The following is a 24,767-nucleotide window of genomic DNA, read 5'->3' on the forward strand; positions in this document are numbered from 1 at the left end:
AACATTAACACGTCCAAGTATTTATTCAATGATAGCTTAACATGCTATGATGCTAATGAGGGAATTGGGCAGAGTTGTAGCCTCACAAGACAATACATTCAGCAATGTTTAGGACGTCAATTGTCATTATGATTGTCACAGGATTAGGACTCTGTGAATGCAAAATTTCATCCAGCGCATGGATACATTTAAAAGTACAGACTGTGTTAACCAGTTTTCTGGCTTGTAACTTGTGCAAAGTGAAGAGCAGCTCGGAATAAGAAGCATCAGTCTGATACACTGACTTGCCTGTTAAAAAGCTTATTAGTTGTGTTATCTTGTGCAGCTGCTATACTGCAGTATTGTACTTTTTGTGTCAGAGTCTAAATGAACTCTGCAGTTGTGCTTTTTTAGTGTTCTTCGTGGATCTAAATAACCTTGAATGGGGAAAGAGTTGACCTAAAAATGAAAATTCTGTCATTTGCTCACTCTCATGTGGTTTCAAACACTTTCTTTCTTCTTTTGAACGCAAAATATTCTGGTTGTTATATTCTATATAATAGAAGTGAAAAGGGACTGTGGCTGTCAAGTTCTAAAAGGACAAAAATGCACCATAAAAGTAAAATAAAAGTAGTCCATGCAATACAGTGTGCTATATTTTACATTAGTGTGCTATATTTCCAGTGTCTTCTGAAGCCATACAATGAACTTTGGTCTGTTTATCACACAAAAAAATAACTATGTATAATAACTATGATAATCTTTTCCTCCTTCTTATGGATTACTTGATACTTTTCTTTTCTTTTTGTCATTTTGTAGCTTAACAGCCCCGGTGCCTATTCACTCTTATTATTTGAAACAAAGTTGTCAGGATAATCTAGATAAAAAAATAAAATTCAAAAATAATTTGCACAGTGCATTTTAGTATTATTTATATACGATTATAGCTATTCATATTTTGAATGAGCTTTTTTATTTTCTTATCTGAATTTTAGTAATTATATTTTTGATTTAAGTTTAAATAATGTCAGTACTTAAACTTAAATTTCTGTTAGTTGCCAAGGCAAGATTTCTAATTTCCATCTAATTTATATATTTTTTTTTTCCAGATTTATTTCAATGACTGAAAACGATAGTTTTATTATTTTAGTTAACAATAACACCATTTTTGATCCACAGAAGGAAGAACCTCAACATGAGGATAAATGAGAGTAAATGACCATTTTCATTATTGGGTCATTTAAATCGGGCTGTCAGTTTGTACATTCTCAGTGCAGGGATCGTCAGTAGCAAATATTCATGAAGCAAACTGTGGGAACTAGGTCTTGTGCTCTGAAAGGGTTGAAGGCACTCTCCTGTCACATAATATCAACAAAAAATTCACAAGGATTGCCCATAGCATGTTGAAAAGACTGCCGACTAGCAGTGAGTTCTGGGGGGACGTTTCCTAACTCTCGAACGGGTGGAGCCCCAGGTGGGCTGTTGCTTGCTGCCGCTTTGGGGGCGAGGTGAGCAAGGCAGTATGGAGGGGGCAGACCCGGCGGGCCGTAGGAAGAGCCGTGACTTCTCTCACTGTGGGCACAGGACAGATGATTGGGCTGAACAAAAGGCGCGTGGCTGTAAGTGAAGTTGTGGCTGTGCTGCGAGACGCTGTGACACTGGCCATGACTGTACCCAGAGTGAGCATAGCTGTGGCTTGAGTGGGCTTGACTGACAGCAGAGCGGCTGTGGCTTTGATGACTCAGCTGACTGGATGTCCTCTCACCCCTCCTTCCGACCCATGTGCCCAGTTCTGTTTCGCTGCCGCCACAGCACGGCGCCTTATGGTCCTTCTCTCGAGGGGAGGGTCTCCGTCCTTTCCCAGTGCCCGGGTTGGATCCACTGCTTTTGCTACCTGAAAAGAAAAAGAAATGTGTTTGGACAAAAGTACTATTATTTTTCTCATAAAACCATATGCTAACCAGACTCGACAAGCAATGACAGCCATTTCTTCCATGTTAACCGAATTTCCGTTCCGCATCAAGCAAATCTACATTTAGTTGCTTGATTCCTTTTCTGCAGTTCTCTTGTGCATTACCGTTCAAAAGTTTCGGGTCAGGTTTTTGTTTTTGTTCGTTTTTTGAAAGAAATTCATACTTTTATTCAGCAAGGAGCATGAAGACTCACTCTTTTTGAACTTTCTATAAAAAATGTTTCATCATGGTTCCAAACACAAATGCAGCCTTGGTAAACATGAGACTTCTTTCAAAATCATTACAAAAAAATCTTACCGACCTCTAACGTTAGAATGGTAGCGTATTTTAAACATCAAACATATACAAGGAGAGACTGATTGTGGAAATTGATAAACACTGAACAAATCCCTCATGCTGTGCAGCACTGTTTTGGATGACCCGCTTGCTTCCCATCTCTCCTGAAATTGTGCCATTAATATAAAAGGCAAAAATGGCCAAAATGTTTTTAAATAAATTTAAAATAACTTTCAATATGCAATATTAAAAACAAACAAAAAAAGAATTCCCCAGGTCTGACAAGGAACAGCATAAAAAAGGATGCCGTCTCGAGATGCATCATGGAAGGGGCATGTTCTTAGTTTGAAGCACTCTGCTCTGATTGGCTGTGGGGTTGTTGTGTCGCACCTGGTTAGGACAGGGTGTAAAGGACAGCAATACCATGAGGATACTTTACAACATAAATACATGAGTGACATATAAACGATATGGTACAAATAAGATAATTTTGTGGAGGTTATGCGTTTTAAAAACGTCCGCATTGAGGGTAGGTCCAAATGACATGAACTGAGGTAATACAGTTGTGGTCAATGCCGTACTCCCAAGTTTGAGAAGCTTTGGCTCACATCATACAGTATCATGGAAATATTCGTTTTTCCTTTTCCTAGTTGATTCATACTTTGGCAAATAGGGAAAAGCATACTGCAAAATAGCTTTTCAAAAGATGAGAATCAGTCTGATTCTCATGCACAATGAAGATAAAGAACTGTACATGCCCACACAAAAGACACAAACAAGCAACACAGCTGGGGAGTCACAATGGCCATCTCAATGAGTCATATGCCATATAAATGACAAACCACTGGAATAACAAGATGACAAGGAGAAAAGGTGGGGCGAAAAGGCATTTAGGTGAAAGTGCTAATCTTACCGGATCCCCTGTGCCTAGGAGAAAATTTCCCATCAGTCTACAGACGGCCAGCAAAACAGAGGGAATATCATAATTATGACACGTCACCCAACACACTCCCACAAACCGAACCCTGCACCTCAGTTTCTGGGATGCCACCTTACATAGTTATGCCTTCTGAAGCGACCAAACCCCGAGTATGCTGGATTAGTGTTAAAAAGGTAATTTAGTTTGATGACTTTGCATAATTCCTGATACACATTCCCAGCTCTGTACTAACTCGTCCATGCATTGCATAGGGTGGCATAAGCAGCATAAATGATTAAAAAAATTCTGGCCATACCACATATATGGAATATCCAACTGAATACAGCGACAATGATGATGCTCTGGAAATGGAATGATTAAAAAGTAAATAGTTGGCATCTTGATTTAGTCTTATTTTTAAACCAGATTTCATGATTGATTGATCAATGAGTTCATTCATTATTTAAATCAATAAATTGCCATATACTTTTAAGTAAGGACAATGTTGACACTTAATAAATGTAACATTGATAAAGACAAATCAATTCTCCAGCTCCCAAAATACCAGTCTCGCATTTGGCATTTCAGTTCAAATTAATTGATAGATTTTTGTGTGTGCGTGTTGTTTTGAGCATGATTTGGTAGCATTAATACAAAAAATATCAGCCTTTTCCTGTTTGTTTAGTGTGTCTTTAGGATTTAATGTTTATTAAAAGTATTTTCCATATTAACATGTGTCATGCGTGTTGTGTGGTTACATATAGTCTGGAATCAGTCCTAAATCTTTAACTAATGTATTTTGTATCTTGCCTAGCATTACGCATAAAATATAATCATTCACATTATTGATCATTTTCATTTACAGGAAGGGTGTTTTAAATGTAATACCAGGGTGTTTACGTCTAGCTTAACTGTTTCTCTGACTAATTAATTGGTTATGCATTTCATTTACATAAGTAACGACTGATAATATGTCAAAATCTGTTTTCTGAAAAAATGGGCAAAACCAAAAAGTGTTATGATCATCCTTCTCCATGCAAACATGTGCACATGATTTCTTGCGTCTTGTGTCATTGATGTAATTCTGGCTGGATGCTTTCATTCAGGTACTGAAAGCAAAACTCAATCTGCGTGAGCATACAGTAGTATCGTACCTAGTCATCCTACATGCACATTTACAATAAACCCACTGATGGTTTCCTTATTACTATAACAAATTCCATCCAAAAAACCTTTTGAGTTTTTTTTTAAACATTATTAGTTTATAATGTAACAGGGCAGTGCTGCTGTTGTTGCTTAACATCATCAAGCGCTCTTAAAACGAAAGAAAAATTCACACAGGAAGCTCACGGGATTGTGCATAGCAGGGGGTTTTCCCTTTTATCCATCATTGCGCTCTCTCTGTCTGTCTCTCACACACACATACCTTCACTCTGCTGGCTGCCTGCGCTGCCACTGTGGAAACTGTGGCAAGGGTCCGAGTATCCAGGAGGAAAGACTGGCGGAGGAGTGGGGTAACCTGGGTAAGGGTAGGGCTGGCCGCCGAGGGGCCAGGGGTTCGTTCCTGGTGGAGGAAGAGGAGCGAGACCGTCCTGGTCAGACCCACCACCACTGGATCCCTCATTCAGATTGAGAGAAGCCATATCTGAAAACAAACACATTTTAATACCATTCAAATTGTATTTATGATATTTCACGTCATTTTTAATTATAGTTTTATTAATTATGTTTTATGGCTCTAAGCACCAAATCTTATCTTAACGTCTTAAAGGTACACTAGCGTTCAAAAGTTTGGGGTATTATTATTTAGCAAGGATACATTAAAAAGTGACTCTAAAGACACATCATTAATTCATTAACCATTTCAGTTGATGATTCTATGGGCCATCTGTTTACTCGACTGTCCATGAATTTTCTTGCCTGATGATCAAGTCCCATGTTTCTTGAGCAACAAATCAGCATATTAAAATGATTTCTGAAGACTCATGTGACACTGAAGACTGGAGTAATGGCTGCTGAAAATTCAGCATTGCCATCGGAGGAATAAATTACATTTCAAAATATTAAAATAGAAAACATTATTTTAAATTGTAATAATAGTTAACAATATAACAGTTTTTACTGTATTTTCGATCAAATAAATATTGCCTTGGTGAGTGTAAGAGACTTCTTTCATATAGAGTGAAAAATCTTAAAGACCCCAAACTTTTAAACAGTAGTGGCCCGTATGATCATGACTGTGTGTTGACTGTACTTTGGCACAGATCTCCAAAGGTGTAGTAACACTGCTCCGAGAAGGTGATTTTATTGACTGTGTGTCTCAGGTAGCCGTGTTTCAACAAACTGCTGGCATATTTTCTGGCATCCCGGCGGTCCTTGAAGCCCTCCACTCGAGAGAACAACCAGTCAACAACATCAGCCCCTGGAACACACAGAATGAACAATTACATACATTGATTATACAAAACATCAACCAAAAACTTGATGCTTGCAATATACAATGTGCAAAAAAGGTGAGCCCAACAACCCACAGCAAAAAATAACACAAACCAATGACAGCATTGGCTATAGTGATCTTCAACCACATTCGGTCACGGATCTCCAGGCCTGAGTCTGGTAGCTGCATGACTTTTACTATAGTTGCCATGTCTGTTTTTGGCACAGAAAGGGGAAGGTCATCAAATTCTGTGAAATGAGGAAAAAATAACAGCGTTGAGCACGACAAATCTGCCATTATGCAAACAGATGATCTCATACGAATGCGAATGTGACTGATCATACCATAATGGGGGTACGGCCCAGAAAGTGCTGTAGTGTGTGTGATCCAGGCAGCAGGGTCAATGGGTCTTACTGGCTCAGCTGAGGACAGACATGGAGCAGAATGTAACTAAAAAACCATAAGTTGATAAAACTGATGCAAAAATGAACTAGATGAATGCAGCATGGTTCTTCATGTATGTATGTACATACCTCTAGGGATGGTGAAGTAGCTTCTAGGAGAGGGGTCCCAACATTTTGCCACAGTTAGGCTTATTGGCCTGTATGGGACAAATGAAACATGAATGTTATGACATGATTTACTCTATGTGTATCACTAATTTCAGGTGTAGCACCCTCTCTCACCCAGGTTTGGAGACAATCTCCCGTAGAATCCTGACAGCATCATCATTACTCATGTTCTCAAAGTTCACATCATTCACCTGAGAAAATTACAATTCCATTAAACCTCCCATCATTTTGATCACATGAAGCTTTTTAACTTGAAGAATTTCAATAGTTTCTAAGTGTTTAAAAGCAACTATTGTGGGTGTCATTGTAATATTTGTAGGTACAATAACTACGGTGACGCATTGCTGCCACATACATATCATTTTTTCCACTCAATAATGTCATAATAACGAGATGTTATGTCGTCTTAACGACATCTTCTCGTAATAACGAGATGTTATGTCGTTAAAACAACATATTTTTCTTGTTAAAACGACATATATTTTCACCTAGTAAGGATATGTGTTGTATAGTGATGTGTATAAAAATATGCCTGTCTCCACATTAGATCATTTATATATCCTATGTGCCTTTGTCACACTTCCATGATTGAAAAGCAGAAGCAAGCTCAGCTTAAAATAGGCTCTTCCGCTGCATGTATCAGTGGCAGTGCCGATAGCATGAAATTGTTGTAATTTATTGATGTAGCCTACAGTTCTTAACAGATAGCCATGGGTAACAGCAGGTGCCATGGACCGCTCATGATTATAGCCTCAGTGGCGTAACTTTAACCTAGTCATAACCATCTATAATAGGCCTACTGTAATTAAGATATTTATTCAAGAAATGTATTAAAAACAGAAAGACGCTGTAGTTTCAGTCTTACTCAAAGGCAGCGGAAACCTGGCCAGTGGGTTACGCACGTCAATCCATTCCAGACGATCTTGGTTTGCTTCTTATTTATTAAATATACAGGCAATTATTTGATGAAACCTTGATCAAAATTAAAATACCATTTATAGAAAATGAAATTCACTTTAAAGAAATATTTTCTACAAAATGAAGTGGTTAAAATCATGTCTGACCCCACTCCATGTGGGGTCCATGTGGGGTCCAGACATATTACGTGTCTCATCTCTATACTGATGAAAGCGCCGGCGCATTTTTTCCTTTATGACATAACATCTCTTTAATACGAGAAAAGATGTCGCTAAAACGTCATAACATATCGTTATTACGACATAATTGAGTGGAAAAAATTATATGTATGGGGCAGCAATGCGTCACCGTATATTGCCACAATCAGTTTTTTTTTTTGTTATATTCGAGGCATTGTACACCTACACCTATTTTATTATTTACTCAACCCCCCCCCCCCCCCCCCCCCATTCACATGATTAGAATTTCAAGCAGCAAAGTCATTATGAAACACAACAAGTGAATATCTGAAGAAAATCCTGGCCACTCTTTTCAGTAAAAAGAAAGTGATTGAGAACTGGGGTTGTCAAGCTCCAAAATTAATAATATAAAAAGGTTTTAAAACTCCATAAAAGGTACCATAAAAGTAGATCACATGACTATGCACTATATTCTGAAGTCTGATAGCTTTTTGTTACAAAAAGACCAAAATCTAAGTCAACAAAAATGTGTTCCTCACATACAAATAGTGCATATGGACTACTTTTATAGTAGTGCGCTTATATAGTGCTTTTTCCTAACCATTCATTGTAATTGCATGGGGAAAAAGTGTTACCAGGACGTTATCAAAAATCTTATTTTGCGTTTCATTGAACAAAATAAGTCAAATGAGTTTGAAATAAAATGGTGAGAAAATAATGACAATTTACATTTTTAAGTGAATCAATACTTTAAAAGAATGGCTTGACAAAACAAACTGTAAAGCATAACAGTGTTACTGAGCCAATGTTGCATGATGTTTGTTTACATACAGTATGTGATACTGTATCTCATGGTCATTTGGACACCACTGTCGAAAATTCACCTAATAAAACAGGGTCATTAACCATTAGTTTCTAAGAAAGAATATTAGATCAGCAGAACTGAGGAAAACCCCTTTGTAAATAAATGACAAAAGAGTTGAAAGCACCATTCTGTCCACTGTGGTAAATCACAACAGATATGACTTCAAGGTCCTTCAGCAGGAAGGAAAGGGAGCGGAGCACAATAAGTCAACAACACAGGGAGGTGACCCAACTAAATCTTGATAATCCCTAAAAAGTGAATTTAGGGAAATTAAAAAGCAGAAGAGACTTACAATAATAGGTCTGTTTCAGTTCTGTTAAACTTACACAATTACAAAATGTACTTACACAATTATATATTTAAGGTGATTTTCCTGGTGATATAACATTTAATGGAAAGATAACCCAAAAGTTTGTCCATTTTCCAAATATCTTCTTTTGTGTTATACAGTTTGACTACCATAGTATTTTTTTCCCACTATGTTAGTCAATGGCTGCCTGGAAATCTGCTTGGTCACAAACATTCTTCCAAATATCTTTCTTTGCGTTCAGCAGAACAAAGACATTCATACAGGTTTGGAACAACTTGAGGGAGAGTAAATGATGATAAAAGTTTCATATTTGGGTGAACTATCCCTTTAAGTAAAATTGTAGATATTGGCAATTATCTTAATGCACATTTGATCTTTTTTAATCTTCCTAAAATGCATTAGATCAGTCTTGAAAGTGGTTCCAGACTGCTGATCCCTTCACCTGTAACAGCATGTCTCCAGGCTCGATCCTGCCATCAGCCGCCACTGCGCCGCCTTTCATAATGGAGCCAATATAGATGCCTCCATCTCCTCTGTCATTACTCTGACCGACTATACTGATACCCAAGAAGTTGTACTTCTCTGTGAGAAAGAGAGATAAGGCTGTTTTTCAATGATGTGTTCATTTGTGGGCTATATTTAGAGCACACTGTGCACACTAGACCTTGAAAAAACAGGAGGGTCAGTTTATCAAGCAGGTGGAGTGGAAAGATACAGATGAGAGGGAGGAAGCACAAGGAGGACTGATGGGAAAAAGAAGGGAGTGAACTAGTGAATAAGTTCTTACCCATGTTGAGAGTGACCGTGATAATGTTGAGGCTCATTGTGGAGTCTGTAATACTACTGAAGGATGAGGACTGTCAAGAGAACATACAAAAGATTAGTACGGATCAAACACTAACGTGTAGAAATGTGTCCTTTCCCTCTATGTTCTCACCCTGTCCATTTTGGTGACTTTCTGTCTCCGTCGCCTGCGTTTGTGTCTACGCATGAGGTGTGATGAAGAGCTCTGCTCGGTTGAACTGCTAAGTCTGTGGCATCAGACAAAAATGAGAGGTCAGGGCAGATGTCAACACTACACGAATAAAGCAACATGTAATTATGAAACTCTAAATGCACTATTTTTGTGGCCAACTATGACTCGGTTGTGAGGTTAATTCTCAATTTAAATGAGGGTTGTCTATTTTAATTTGACTATTTTTTGTTCTGACTGGCACTGATGTGTTAACACACACAAAAATCAACATTCACTTAAAGTTATAATAATAAGATGACACAGCAAATATTAAAATGAAAATCCATCTTCATACAGAACATTATTATGTTATAATACCTAAATTCGCTTGTAGCATTAGTTTTTAGTGTTTTATTTTATCAAGACAAAATAGTTTATTAAATCGATTTTTACACCAAAATTCAAATCAATTTATAAACCACACTTCATTTTTCATTTTAAACATTAAATTCATTTGATATCTTCACAATTAAAATTAGAGATTAAAATGTTATCGTACCAATGGGCAAATAACAACAGTCATTGTTTAAAAGGAAATGAATCATGCACTCTGAGCCATCAAATTTTCCTGGGAACTGAAACACTGATGGATGTCTGACCTGCTGGCATCCTCATCCTCCTCACTGTCGATAAAAGAGCTGGATTCCAGCTCGCTGCTCATCACTGATGCACTGTCATAGCCAACAGCTGAGTCCCGGACCACACGCTCCGATTTTGAGTGACCGTTCATGCGAGGAACTGAGAAAAAACAAATAACACATTGTTTAAAAGAAGAGGAAAGTGATAGCATAATGACACAAAGACAGACTACAGTACATCATTCTGAAAAAGGCTCTGTGCACCAAATTAGATTAGACAGTTAATCACGCTAATGGACTAATAGGACAGTCATTGTTTAAAAAGAACTGAATCCTTTTCCATTTAAAATCCAGTTTCAACTAATCTACTGATGAATACTCAAATGTGCTTTATCCAGAAGGCACGTCAGTCTAACGATATGTCTGGGGTATACGTACAGAGACAGGGACGAAGTTGTGTCTCCGGGTGACATCGGATGCGCTGAAAAGGTCTGACCAACCGATAAGACCGCTGTGGACCCCGAGTGCGACCGAAGCATTCCAGTATTGCAGAGGTGCCCATTTCAGACCATTACTCGCCACTCATTCACAAATCAACCACAGCTATTTTAGCAAACTACATTTCACTGTTCGCGTGCAGAGTAAGCTTTTTCATTCCTCTGTCATGTGTGAGTTCACAGGACAATCGTATCACCTCAGCGATTAAGGGTACAAGCCAAGGCCTGCGGCAAGATGAGCTGTACCCCTGCAGCTGTGTTAAACAACAGCCTATCAGGAGCCCTTTATCAGAATGGATCATCCACAGGTGGTTAATGCATTAATAGCCTCTCCGGAGTCCTTTTAGGCTCACTTATGCGTCTGACAAGAGGAAAAATAGAGATAGTGGAAGACAAAGATGCAGTTTCTCCAGATGTGGAAATGCTCCCTCTACATCTGGCTTCAGGAGATCAACTTATGCCTTTGAAGCGCAACATTAATGTAAGTGACTAGTATATTCATACTAAAACCACAGTAAAAAGACTAAAGCCTTTCTATACTTGCATAATGCAAGTTCCTGAACATAAATTAGTTTGTAGTGTTTCTAGTGTGTGTGTGTCCACTCTTGAGAATTACATAATTCTACTGATGAGGAGATTATTATAAATCTTAAGTGAACATCTTATATATGGTAAGATTTATTTAAAAAATATATATATAAAAAATATTGAAAAATATAAAAAAACAAGACCAAAAAAAATTATATTAATTAATTAATATTAACATACTATTATTTATTAACAATTATTTATAAATTATTCTGATAAATAAGATTGATTAAGATAATACAATCTTAGTCTTTATGCCTCATATAAATACAGAATATACATATACATATATATAATTTTATCTTAACTTAATATTAAGATCAGATATTTCTATTTTAATCTCAATATATAATCTAAATATTTTTATTTTATCTTTACTTTAGTAAATGTATTTATTTGACTAAATCAGTGCTAACTCATTTCAAGTAATAAAAACTATTTGTATCACTTTAACATACAACATTACTAACTTTTTCCTTTGCATAAAACATAAGTCATTATAGATGTGTTGGACATCAATTAAAAAGTAATAATGTTCATGATAAAATCATGCAATTGATCTCTAACTAAAAATATCTCTAAAAAATCATCTTGGTATCAGAGAGACGCATTTGTCTTACCTCCGCTGCTGCACAGCTCTCATTACAGTGGTGCACCTCTCATTAGCTTGCAGCATTTCTAGCACTCGATGAAACGTAACCTCCTTAACGCGGGAACTCAACTGTCTATCAAATATACCCAGGCATCAGTTTCCAGTCGAACGGGACAATGAACTGGCCCTGAGCGAAGGTGCAGTATTCGGTACTCAGATTAAAGCCTCTGGCCACTACTGCCACTGATAACTGATGATTTAATGTTGTGTGCAAAGATCTTTTTTTCAGGATTCATGTTGACAGCAAACCAACACACAATGATAAGTTCATGAAAGGTTGCTTAACCTAATGACGGGCCAAACCCAAAACAAATCAACATATGCACCACACAGCAAAATGAACACACTGAATTGAAACTGAATATTGGAAACTCAGCATGGTTAACAGATAAATGCCTGAGGCTAGAAAAGAGATCTCCTCGCACACTCCTCCTGCCCCTAGGGCACACACCTGTCTGGCGTTCCTAATAACCAAACATGTTTTTCATGCAATCACACCCAGCAGAAGTCAGCACTGGGGCAACCTATGCAGGCAATAATGTGCAAAGACATGTCATTTGTTGTTGTTCTAATGAAAAGGTGAATCTGCTTTTCTAAAGTCAGCGATAAAAAAAGGTATTAAGCTCCAACAACTAATTAATAAAATAAATAATAATCAATTGTGTATGGGTGCAATCTCTTACCAGTTAAATGAATAAATAAATACATTAAATACAGATGCATGTAAAATAAAATTATGTGTTTGAAAGAATTATGCTCACCAAGGCTGTATGTATTTGATCGGAAATACTGTAAAAACAGTAATATTGTGAAAAATTATTACAATTTAAAATAACTATTCTATTTTAATATATATTAAAATGTAATTTATTCGTGTGATGGCAAAGCTGAATTTTCAGCATCATGACACCATGATCCTTCAAAAATCATTCTTATATGCTGATTTGTTGCTCAAGAAATCAGAAAGTTGACAGTAAAACAATTTATAATGTTACAAAAGATATCTTTTAAACTTTCCATTCATCAAAGAATACGGATATACACACACACATACACACACATATACTGTATATACACACACGCATACACAAACATGATTCATCAGACCAGGCCACCATCTTCCATTGCTCCGTGGTCCAGTTCTGATGCATACATTCCCACTGTTGGCGCTTTAGGCGGTGGACACCCTGACTGGTCTGCGGCTATGCAGCCCCATTCGCAACAAACGGTGATGCACTGTGTATTCTGACACCTTTCTATCAGAACCAGCATTAACTTCTTGAGCAATTTGAGCTGCAGTAGCTCATCTGTTTGATCGGACCACACGGCCCAGCTTTCGCTCCTCACATGCATCAATGAGCCTTGGCCGCCCATGACCCTGTCGCCTGTTCACCACTGTTCCTTCCTTGGACCACTTTTGATAGATACTGATCACTGCAGACCGGGAACACCCCACAAGAGCAGCAGTTTTGGAGATGCTCTGACCCAGTCGTCTAGCCATCACAATTTGGCCCTTGTCAAACTCACTCAAACGCTTGCCCATTTTTCCTGCTTCTAACACATCAACTTTGAGGACAAAATGTTCACTTGCTGCCTAATATATCCCACCCACTAACAGGTGCCGTGATGAAGAGATAATCAGTGTTATTCACTTCACTTCTTGTTATTCACTTCACTACATCAGATCGGTATATGTATAAATAGCTAACCTTTCATTGAAGTAAAAGAATGGAAAGTCGGATGGAAATCACATTATGAAATAACTGTTTTTTTCCAAAACACGTTGGCCACAATTATTGGTACCCTTAGAATTTTTTATGAGTAAAATATCTCTGAAGTGTATTCCCATTAATATTTAAAAAAAAAATTAGCACACCAGGGTGACTAGGAACATGAAATTGTCTAGCTATGACTTCTTGTTTCACAGGAGTATAAATATGAGGAAGCACAAAGGCCAAATTCCCTTAATCATTCATCACGAGTAAAACAAAACAATATAGTTCTGATGTGCAGCAAAAGATTGTTGAGCTTCTCAAAATAGAAAGTGGCTGTTAGAAAATAGCTAAAGCATTGACAATTCCCATTTCCACCATCAGGGCAATAATTAAGAAGTTCCAATCCACTAAAGATGTTACGAATCTGCATCTAAATCTGAAAGAGGACGCTTGTAAATATTGTCTTAAAGCACGGCGAGGAGAAAAGTCTGAGTGGGCAAAGACTCTCCAAGGATCACAGATGGAAAATTGCAGAGGGACCACTATCTCAATGTTAAGTGGTCTCTTAATTTTTTCCAACGCTGTGTATGTTTTGTATACTTCACCATATATATATTTAAAGCATCAATTAGCAAAAAAGATGTTAGCGGGAATCCTTGAGTCACTGAACACTCTATCATGGCAGTTTTCTGGGTTTAACAGCTCTAGTATGCAAAACTATTTCTGGAGGATAATAAAAGGGGAGCTGACCTGACACATTAATCATGTGCTCTACATCCAAACACTCCAGAGATAAACTACACAGCTACCAGACTGTTCCAGACACACACATGCTAAATGAATAGATGCTTGAATTTAAGGAGAAACTAAAAACACAAGCACATATAAAATGTTGTGGATCACAACATTTATATCAGTGTTAAGAAGTAACTAACTAAAAGCAGTGACACAACAAACAAAGTAGCACTCCGATCTGGTAGCAATCTACCGTTGCTGTCTGCAAAGAAGAAACAGGTAGTCTGATGTCTCTAACAGACAGTCGTAAACACAGAGGTTCAACGAGTATCCATAAATCAACAGTATCTTCAGCAAACGCCCCCATCTGTTTCTCGTTTCTGAAGCTTTTGCTGCTAATGAAGCTGCACTAATTAAGTTAATGCATTTGGCTCTAATGAGGTGCAAACGGCAGGAGACGTGGAAGAGCAGCATGAAATGATTCCAGTGAACAAAACTGGAGGAACGGTGTGATTTCCCATATGCATCAGATGGTTGTGAGAAGGAAGCAATCTTGTATCTTACTTACATTCAGTAAGAGGCATTAAGAAACTCTGACTTCAACAATATAGACATTCTAGACTTGGTGGGACTTTCTCAGACACCTTGAAATCTATTGAGAACACGCGCATTCCTTTTCTCATTACAGGCAACGGAACCTCTAAGGAACCTCTTAGAACATTCTTTGTTGATGACAGAATGTTTTTCTCTACAAAAGGAAGCTTTCATGGTTCCAAGTGACCTCTCCTTACCCAGAACTCAAGTCAGCATGCGCACTAACAAAAATAAACTTTCTGTAAATTACTGGTTCAAACAAGCAAACTTCCAGCAAACAACCACAAAACAGGGTCATTCCGGGGAAAAAACACTTAGGAAAGCAACTACATCCTGCAACAGCATGTGACAAGTTCAGAGCTTTTAAAATGGGATGAAGTTATTAGAGGAAAATTGTCATCATTTATTCACCCTCACATCTTTCTTTCTTTCTGGACAGCGCTGACATTTTTTGGCGGAAACAATACCTCACTATACATCACTACAAAACTGGTGCCATTTCTGTCTCTCATATACATACACTACTTTAAAACGTTTTTTAAAGAATGAAATTGATACTTTTATTTAGCAAGGATGCATTCAATTGACCAAAAGTGACAGTAAAGAGATTTCTATTTCAAATAAATGCTGTTTATTTGAACTTTCTATTCATCCACAAGGAAACCTGTTAACTGTCACCCCCCTTTTTAAAATATATCTATCCAAACTTAAATGGTTGCCATTCAAAAATGCTTTGGAATATAGACATAAGTTTGGTCTCATTTAAAAAAATAAAAGTATGAAAAAGTTTTGAATGTTAAAATTTACTGTAAATCAAATGTACTGCACTAAATATAAAATATATATGTTACAAAATAATTTGTACTCTAAAATTACTATCAAATCAAAGCCAAATGTCTAACCAATTCGTGTTCCAAATCAGAAGTTGATATCACAAAAATTGAAGTTCCCATGAGATTTTGTTTAGGCGCTGGACCACAAATAGCCACCGGGTGTCATTGAAATTCCATAGATTTTTATTATGCAATCTCCTGTAACAAATGTATATATTTTTGTCCAAATATCACAAAACAGTTGGCAGATATAGAACCGTGAGACTCAGACCTTTCCGACAATATATGTTTTGTCAAGATTAGAAAAGGTTTTTATTATAACGTTTTTAAAATACAAGTTGTAATATGAAACATGACGACGCCCAGGAGCCGCTAGAAGGAGCCGCTATAAGAATTTAGAGTACCGTTTCCATGGTAACGCAAAATCCCATTTCAAAACGGTTTTCAGAGGATGAATCTTGAGTTTGTAAGCTTTCAAATGATATATAGTTTGTCAACATTAGATCAGGATAAATATAGGATATATTTGTTTTAAACATGCAATGGCAAATGGGCCCACCGGTGGGCCAGTGATAGTTAACAGGTTTTAAGCAGCACAATGCTGAGAATAATACAAAGTGTTTCTTGAGCACCAAATGAGCATATTGGAATGATTTCTGAAAGATCATATGACACTGAAGACTGGAGTAATGGCTGCTGAAAATTCATTGCGTATTTCAATTCATTTAAATTGTAATATTTCACAATGTTGCTGTTTTTACAGTATTTTTGTTCAAATAAATGCAGCCTTGAGTACAAGAGAATTCTATCAAAAACATAAAAGTCTTACCAGTCCCAAAATTTTAAACAGTAGTGTTTGTGTAGAAAAAAACAGTACATTTATATTATCTTTACGTTTGTTTTTTCTTTTTCTTTTGACATGAGGATGTCATGTGACTGCCCTAAAACTACATCGCATTTACCAACTCAAAGAGTGTTTTGTTGTCTCACGTGTCTGTCCTTAGGATATTTCACTCACCTGCCAGACATCCATCACCTGGGGAAAACACCTGTTGCAATCACTGCCTTTAAAAATAATGTCTTTTGTATCATATGTTTCCTGATTCCAAGGCATGATTAGACTCCTGGCACATGATATGTGCTGTGTATAGTGTGAGAACAGCTGTTTTGCTGAGTATTGTTTAAAGTCACTCACACTCACTTTCTCTTGCCCTCCTGTGAGCTCTCTGCCTCTCCCGCTCTCTCCGCTGGCTCAGGAGAGACTCTGTGCCCGTCTCTGTGTCCAATCCATCCCGACTACTCACCGCATTGGCACTAGAACACAGAAACAGAAAGATCTTCATTATATGGCCTCGAAACCATCTCTATTATGCTGAGTCACAATACACTTGGCCACAAAAGTAGAGAAAATGTTGTGGGAAACCTTTTGAAACTATGATTACCTACATTCAATTTCATCGCCAACAGATATTTCATTGTTTAGGCATTTATGATTTACAGCCGTGCATTTTCAGCAGCTGTCACTAGTTATTCAAAGCTGAGAATGTAGAGCGTTTAGGACCAGCTGGGATGAACCGCAGCCCAGGAGTTTCAAATCCTGCAGGGCTGAGGTTGGGCCCCAGAAGAGCAGGTTTTTGGGGGTAAATGGGGCCGCGATGCAGTGTGAGACTGAATATGTGTATGCGGATATGCCAAAGGCCAGATATTCTAGCAGAGAGGGTGGAATACTTTTGCTCAGGGCGGAAAAGAAACATAAGGTTGGTGAGAACAGCTTGCTGTGACACTGTGTCAACATGCAAAGACGCTCACACATGATAACACATGAGATAAACGCTGGTCATTTTTGCATGGTTACTCTGGAGGGGGAAAAAAACAGATATAATTATTATATTATTTCAGCACAAAAACCTGCATCCAAGATCATGGATTCAATTTCCAAGGACTGAATGAATGCCACCTTGAATGCAATGCAAGTCATTTTGGATAAAAGCATCCATTAAATGTAAAAAAAATACAAATAGATATTAACTACAACGTCCTACAGAAAATCGGAAGTGAATGTAATTTGATTTGAGACGTTATGACCACTTTAGTAAAGATTTTATGGGCACATTGATACCGTTATCTGTTTTGCATGATTCTTTTAATAAATTGAGCACTAAAACAATGCAAATAGATATAAACAGCACTGTCAGCTTCTGAGTAATTCTTAAAGAATTCCCCACAGTACTTTTTTCTGAAGTAAATGTACATATTTACCCAGATTTTAAGTTACAGTTCTATGTACAAGCAGTGTACTTAACAATTGATGAGCATTCACATCTTAAGACATCACAAACGTTTTGCCTGCTTTTTAAATCTGTTTCTATAATATATTATTATCATCCCAAAAAAAAAGTTATCTACATGGCTTGTGAATATCCAGGCTGTTGAGCTCTGCTAAAATGTATAAAATCTTTGGAATATAATGATATTCAGGGAAATTTTTTTTAACCAAGCAGATGAATAAGCCTTGAATGATTTTGAGTCATTTTCCATCCATTTTCAAAAAAATTGTATCTAACTCAAGCTTACTCATTTACATCCACATGTCAAAATGACAAGTCCCACCCCCCCAAGCACAATTACCTCAAATACAAAGCAGTGTGCTAATGTCTCTCTCTGCTGGATGGAGCATGTTATTTAACTAGTATGATGATGATGATTCAGAAGGACATGAATTTAAAGGGATAGTTCACCCAAAAAATTAAAATTAGCCCATTATTTACTCACCCTCAAGTCATCCTAGGTATATATGACATTCTTCTTTCCGATGAATACAATCGGAGTTATATTAAAAATGTCCAAGCGTTATAATGGCAGTGAATGGGGGAACAAAATTTGAAGCACAAAAAAGTGCATCCATCCATTATAAAAGTAATCCACATCGGCTCCAGGGGGTTTGTGTAAGAAAAATATCCATATTTAAAACTTTATAAAGTAAAATATCTAGCTCCCGCCAGACCTCCTTTCGTATTCAATTTACGCAGAAAGTGTAACGCCTCTCGCAGTTCAAAACGCTTATGCTACTGATATCATACGTCAAGCCAGTTACGCTTTTTCCGTAAATTGAATACGGAAGGCAGTCTGGCTGCAGAAGCTAGATATTTTACTTCATAACGTGTTATATGGATATTTTTCTTACACCAATCTGTCAATTCGCTTCAGAAGGCCTTTATTAACCCCCCGGAGACATGTGGATTTACTGCCATTATAATGCTTAGATTAGCCAGGAATTTTTATAATATAACTCTGATTGCATTCGTCTGAAAGAAGAAAGTCATATAGGATAGCTTGAGGGAGAGTATATTATGAGGTAATTGTTGGGTGAACTGCTCCTTTAAACTCGAAAACAAAGGGAAAAACAAAGCTAAGTGCAAAAAAGAAAAAAAAAAGGGTAACACTTTAGAATAATGTTCATTAGTTAACAGTAGTTAATGTATTAACTAACATGAACTAACCATGAGCAGTACATTTGTTACTGTATTTGTTCATCTTTGTTAACGTTAGTTAATATAAATCCAGCTGTTCATGGTTTGTTCATGTTAGTTCACTGTGCATTAACTAATGTTAACAAGATTTTAATAATGCATTAGTAAATGTTGAAATTAACATTAACAAAGATTAATAAACGCTTTATAAGTGCAGTTCATTATTAGTTAATGTTAACTAATGTAGTTAACTAATGTTAACTAATGACCATTATTCTAAAGTGTTACCAAAAAAAGAAATAATATAATCATATAGGGCAGTAAAATAAATAATCATATACACTTTAAAAAGTGAAAAGAAATCCCTTGGAATTTTTTTTGTTGTTGACGCCAAAGGTAAAGTAAAAGAAAATTCAACCCAAATAAACAATTAAAATGTAATTTTGCCTGATTTACAACGGCTTACGAATAACTTCACAAATGTATCAAAATTCGCAGTTTAAATTCTTAAAATTGTATTTATCACATAATCAAATAAATTTCCATATAAAATATAATGCATAAAATGCACATTTCTTGTACTCTGTGAGGGAATATGTTGTATTTACAAGGTGCAGCAGGCAGATGGATGGTTCAGTCCTGGGGGAGACCGAGGCAGCTGTGTCACCCTGCAGAGCCCGCGGGGCAACAGAGACGAGGCTTTTAATGTCCACTAATCCGGATTAGCTGCTCAAGGGACGGCCGAAAACATACTCTCCTCACCCTGCCAAATGCATTCAGCAGGACCAATAAATAATGCACAGCACAAAGGGAGCAGGCAGGGGATAACATTTGGTTACTTACTGATGCTTACAGTGAAGCTTTTATAATGGAAATGAGGGAGATTTCTGGTGGGAGTGGGAATTCATATTCATTTCAAGCTAAATTGTCTGGTAGTCTGTTAGGAGAGATGCTGGGAGAAAAGGACTGACGTGAAGAAAAGAAGGAAGCTGTCTGTGGTTCACAGTTACATGTTCTACCACTAGATGGAGCTAGACACTACAGAAAACAAGTGGTGAGAATTCTCTGGTGGGGTGAGAAGGCTACAACTAACACACACACACACACACACACACACACACACACACACACACACACACACACACACACACACACACACACACACACACACACACACAAGTCTGAAAGTCAAACATTAGATGAAGAAAAATCACAGGTGCAACAGACACTACAAAGAAAGACTGTTGCAAAATTGCCCAGTAGCACGTTGATCTAAATTTAGCCTTCAACATCTTCAATACGTACAAAGAGAATATTTAATCTGTGTGTTTGCTGTAGAAGCGCATAACCAGCTGTGCAGCAGTGCACACTCAAAGCCTTTTTCAGAGCAAAAGCAGTGTAAAAGAGTTTTGAGACCAAGCAAACAAGTCTGATTTGATTTTGGCAAATCTGTTTGTTTGGATAGTTTATTTCAATTAAATGATTAAGAACCAAATTATTGGTTTAAAATGCAAAAAACGAACAGCAGCAGTTTATCTGCATATTTTCACTACCCACATTAAATATTGTGTTTATTGTGGCAACCGGATCAAGTGAGGGATAATTCTTTCTCTCTCTAGATTATAACTATTTGTCCAAGAATATTAATTATTATGTGGACAACTATGTATGTAGGGAAGCCATGACTGGTTGAGTTCTTGACCACATGAGTGCTGGCAAATCAAACAAACACACTAAACTTTGAGAGGCAAACATGTGTCCTATTAGAATGCAGCTCAAGAGACAGGAGCTGGTATTCACACATGTGGCTCCCGGAAGGACAAGAATGATATTTTCCATCCAGCTGGATAACAGACATCTGCTACTGCTGTGACTGTGGTCAGGAACTCAGAACAAATCAAATCAGTGGTTTTGTAATGCCTGTCAAGAGTGTGTGTGTGTGTGTGTGTGTGTGTGTGTGTGTGTGTGTGTGTGTGTGTGTGTGTGTGTGTGTGTGTGTGTGTGTGTGTGTGTGTGTGTGTGTGTGTGTGTGTGTGTGTGTGTGTGTGTGTGTGTGTGTGTGTGTGTGTGTGTGTGTGTGTGTGTGTGTGTGTGTGTGTGTGTGTGTGTGTGTGTGTGTGTGTGTGTGTGTGTGTGTGTGTGTGTGTGTGTGTGTGTCCGTGTGTCCGTGTGTCCGTGTGTGTGTGTCCGTGTGTCCGTGCGTGCAGATGTATTTGTCTGGTTATTTAAAAATCCCAATGCATATACAGTATAATGCATATATGCAAATCATACAATGACTTGAATACACTTCTATGTTGGACATGCTTTCAATTTCTGACACTAGACACTAGGGGTGTAATGGTACACGCATTTGTACCGAAGATTGTCGGTAGGGGTGTTTCTTTTCGGTAATACAGTGTTGTTTTAACCACTTCAAATGCAGAACTTCTCTGGCCCTGTCCCAAATGCCACACTTCATGTGCACATTCGGTCTTGTGGACTTACAATGGCCGCTGCGTGCGCATGTCCGTTAAAGGATTAGTTCACTTTTAAATAAACTTTTGCTTATAATTTACTCACCCCCATGTCATCCAAGATGTCCATGTCTTTCTTTTTGTAGTCAAAAAGAAATTAAGGTTTTTGATGAAAATATTCCAGGATATTTCTCCATATAATGGACTTTAGTGGGCTCCAAACAATTCAAGGTCCAAATGACAGTTTCAGTGCAGCTTCAAGGGGCTTTAAAGACGATGAATAAGGGTCTTATCTAGCGAAACAATCAGTTTCTGCGAGAAGACGAAAGTAATCATCTCTGAGCTCCGCCATAACTTCCGCTAAGTGAGGTCAAATACGAGCGTGGTCATAGATGTATACATAGATGCCTCATTAGCGCCTGCACGGATCAATAGAATGAGGAATCTACGATCGATATATCTATGACCACGCTCGTATTTGACTTCACTTAGCGGAAGTTATGGCGGAGCTCAGAGATTATCACGTTCGTCTGATAAGAGGTAAAATAATAGCATTAATACTGCTCGGTTTCTCGCAGAAACTGATCGTTTCGCTAGATAAGACCCTTATTCATCGTCTGGTATCGTTTAAAGCCCTCTGAAGCTGCACTGAAACCTTGAACCGTTTGGAGCCCATTAAAGTCCATTATATGGAGAAATATCCTGAAATGTTTTCATCAAAAACCTTAATTTCTTTTCGACTGCATAAAGAAAGACATGGACATCTTGGATGACATGGGGGTGAGTAAATTACCAGCAAAATTTTATTTAAAAGTGAACTAATCCTTTAAGTCCACGAGACCACCGGGTGTCCCATTTGTCATTTTAGGTCTCAGAAAGGTGCTCGCGAGCGCCCCCTTTGAGGTCGATGTGCGCCCTCGATGCGCACTTCTGCCGAGCCCGTACTGGTGCGGGTTACGCAGCGGACTTCTTCCCTGCAGTCAAAGGGGCATTACATTGTGAAAGTGCGGACTCAGAGGAAGACCGTGAGGGTTTAGGGGGCCATTTGGGACAGGGCCTTAATCTTAAAGCTGCAGTCCATAAGTTTTGCCTCTTTGTCGCTATCTCTGTTTGAAACCTGCAATTGCAGTTATTTGTGGAATTATCATCTTTTGTGGGTTGTGCATCGGCACGGCTCCTCAGCGCGGATGAATCTAATGTTTTGAGGAGTTTGTGCGACTGTTAGTCAGTGCACCGGTGTGGATACTGTACTTCGGAATCACAGATTCTACGTCTTGGAAGTATGACCAAAATAAGAATTTTCCCCGCAAAATGTCATCTGAACAAGCAAGTTACATGTCTGCCACTTTTCGCACATTCGCGTTACCAAAGATGATTAAATCGCTTAGCTCACATCACATCAAACCATGCAATTTATTATTATTGTTATACTTTGTTCTCGAATTGTAAATCTTAACAACATCAGCATTGCGTGACTGTGTATTTAGTGTGTATTAGCGTTACCTGTAGATTTCAATTTCTGTACAGTCTAATCTTTTGCTTTTGACTACAGGTGAATCGCCAGTTGTCACTGTCGTTTGGTCCTTTCTGGATTACAATCCGCCATTAAAATTATGCGTTTAATTATTCCAGCTGCTGTGAGAAAAGGCTATAAATGATCCGCCACCTGCAGCATCCTCTCATGTGATATAGCCTACCTGGGGATTCCTTCTTGATGTATAATGACATTTGTAATGAAGCAAAGACGAACGGCGCCATGCTCAAATTTCCCGCGGAAAGCTACCAGTACACTCAAGTTATAACACATTATTACAGGCTTACCGTTGTGAATCAGGTTAAGGTAAGGAGATAGTTTTGAACACTGGCTGGTTATGTACTTGCTCAAAAATTGATTTTGGATCATTTTTAACCAAAAAAGTTACGGACTGCAGCATTACACATGAGACATGCTTTACATTAAGTGCTTCAAAATAAATCATAAACTGTCAGATGCATGTGTTGTTTAATGCGCTTGAGATGTGTTTTCCTCAGTGCACAATGTACATCTTATTCACGCAAGTATTTCCATTTCGCATAAAGAATTATCCTGACAGCGAGTCTGAGTCCAGTGACAAGCGAGTCTGCAGTGTGTTGCTGCCGGTTGCAGCAATATTTTACAGACTTTTTATTTATTTAAAGACAGACATTGTTTATTTAGTACCACTGTTTAACCTGTTACCCTACGGAAGGACACTGGTGCACTGAAGCATTCTTTGTTTACATTAGTTCACAGTTACTGTTACCAAATGATTTGTTTTGTCCCCTGCTGTACCAAAAACATACCGAACCGTAACTTCAAAACTATAATTTTTGTGTACCGTTACACCCCTACCAGACACTGTAATAAAGAAAAAAAAGACACATTAAAAGGATAAAAACATGATCATTTAAAAATGTATTATATTCAAAATATTTTACCGTTCAAAAGGGTTGCTATGATCTTTTTAAAGGAGCACTATGTAACTTTTCAACATTAACAAAATTTTCATTCATCAATACATCATCAATCCTTCTTCCTAAACCTGTTTTTGTCGTACCCTGATTCACTATGGTAAGTGTTTATATTTTATATTATTAAATTGAGATGATGACAACTGAGGGGTTTTAAATGTTGTAAAAGCGATGCAGAGATTTTTGCAGATAAATTGCCATATGTATTTCTCTAGCAGAGTTAATTGTAAAGCATTATCTATTGTGAAGGGTCAGTTCATTATGGGTCATTGTAGCGCTGTGTTGGAATTTATTTTCAAGGAAAGCTTGAGATCCTTTCAACTTAAATTGGTTATATCTCTTAAGCCTAGTAGTGAATGATTCATGAGCTGTAGAATCTCCCTTTTTTTTGTTATGTGAAAAAAACATATTCATCCGCAGTCACACAGAGTCGAAGCACAACCAAACCACGTTCTTCCACAAAATGCATTCAGCTTTTTTTTTTTACCACTATGGTGCCAAAAGCCCCTTTAATGATTTTGAGAAGTCTTTAACACTCACCAAGGCTGCTTTAAAATCTATAGTATTGTGAAATATTATTCATATTTTAAAATGTAATTTATTTCTGTGATGGCAAAGCTGAATTTTCAGCATCTTGACTCCAGTCTTCAGTGTCACATGATCCTTCAGAAGAATGTTGATTTGTTGCTCAAAAACAAGTATAGTTCTTAATATTT

At 37.6% G+C, this 24,767-nt stretch overlaps 1 protein-coding gene across 7 annotated transcripts in view; it reads right to left on the reverse strand.

Moving 5' to 3' along the window:
- The window catches only part of dvl1a (dishevelled segment polarity protein 1a), a 53,480-nt gene continuing 28,713 nt past the window's right edge, over positions 1 to 24,767 (reverse strand). For 2 of the 7 annotated variants that reach the window (XM_079802364.1, XM_079802368.1), the window contains exons 4-14: positions 16,831 to 16,949; positions 10,043 to 10,181; positions 9,366 to 9,459; positions 9,216 to 9,285; positions 8,871 to 9,010; positions 6,271 to 6,347; positions 6,118 to 6,185; positions 5,698 to 6,006; positions 5,402 to 5,569; positions 4,574 to 4,792; positions 1 to 1,873 (exon numbers count right to left, since the gene is read on the reverse strand). In XM_079802364.1, coding sequence (XP_079658490.1) covers positions 1,338 to 1,873; positions 4,574 to 4,792; positions 5,402 to 5,569; positions 5,698 to 6,006; positions 6,118 to 6,185; positions 6,271 to 6,347; positions 8,871 to 9,010; positions 9,216 to 9,285; positions 9,366 to 9,459; positions 10,043 to 10,181; positions 16,831 to 16,949 — 1,939 coding nt within the window. In that variant the 3' untranslated portion in view covers positions 1 to 1,337. Of the gene's footprint in view, positions 1,874 to 3,463; positions 3,510 to 4,573; positions 4,793 to 5,401; positions 5,570 to 5,697; positions 6,007 to 6,117; positions 6,186 to 6,270; positions 6,348 to 8,870; positions 9,011 to 9,215; positions 9,286 to 9,365; positions 9,460 to 10,042; positions 10,182 to 16,830; positions 16,950 to 24,767 lie in introns of all 7 variants that reach the window. The other 5 variants (XM_079802370.1, XM_079802369.1, XM_079802366.1 and 2 more) reach the window with 5 other exon arrangements.

This window comes from Gobio gobio (assembly GCF_949357685.1).
Source record: "Gobio gobio genome assembly, chromosome: 21".
Taxonomy (NCBI): domain Eukaryota; kingdom Metazoa; phylum Chordata; class Actinopteri; order Cypriniformes; family Gobionidae; genus Gobio; species Gobio gobio.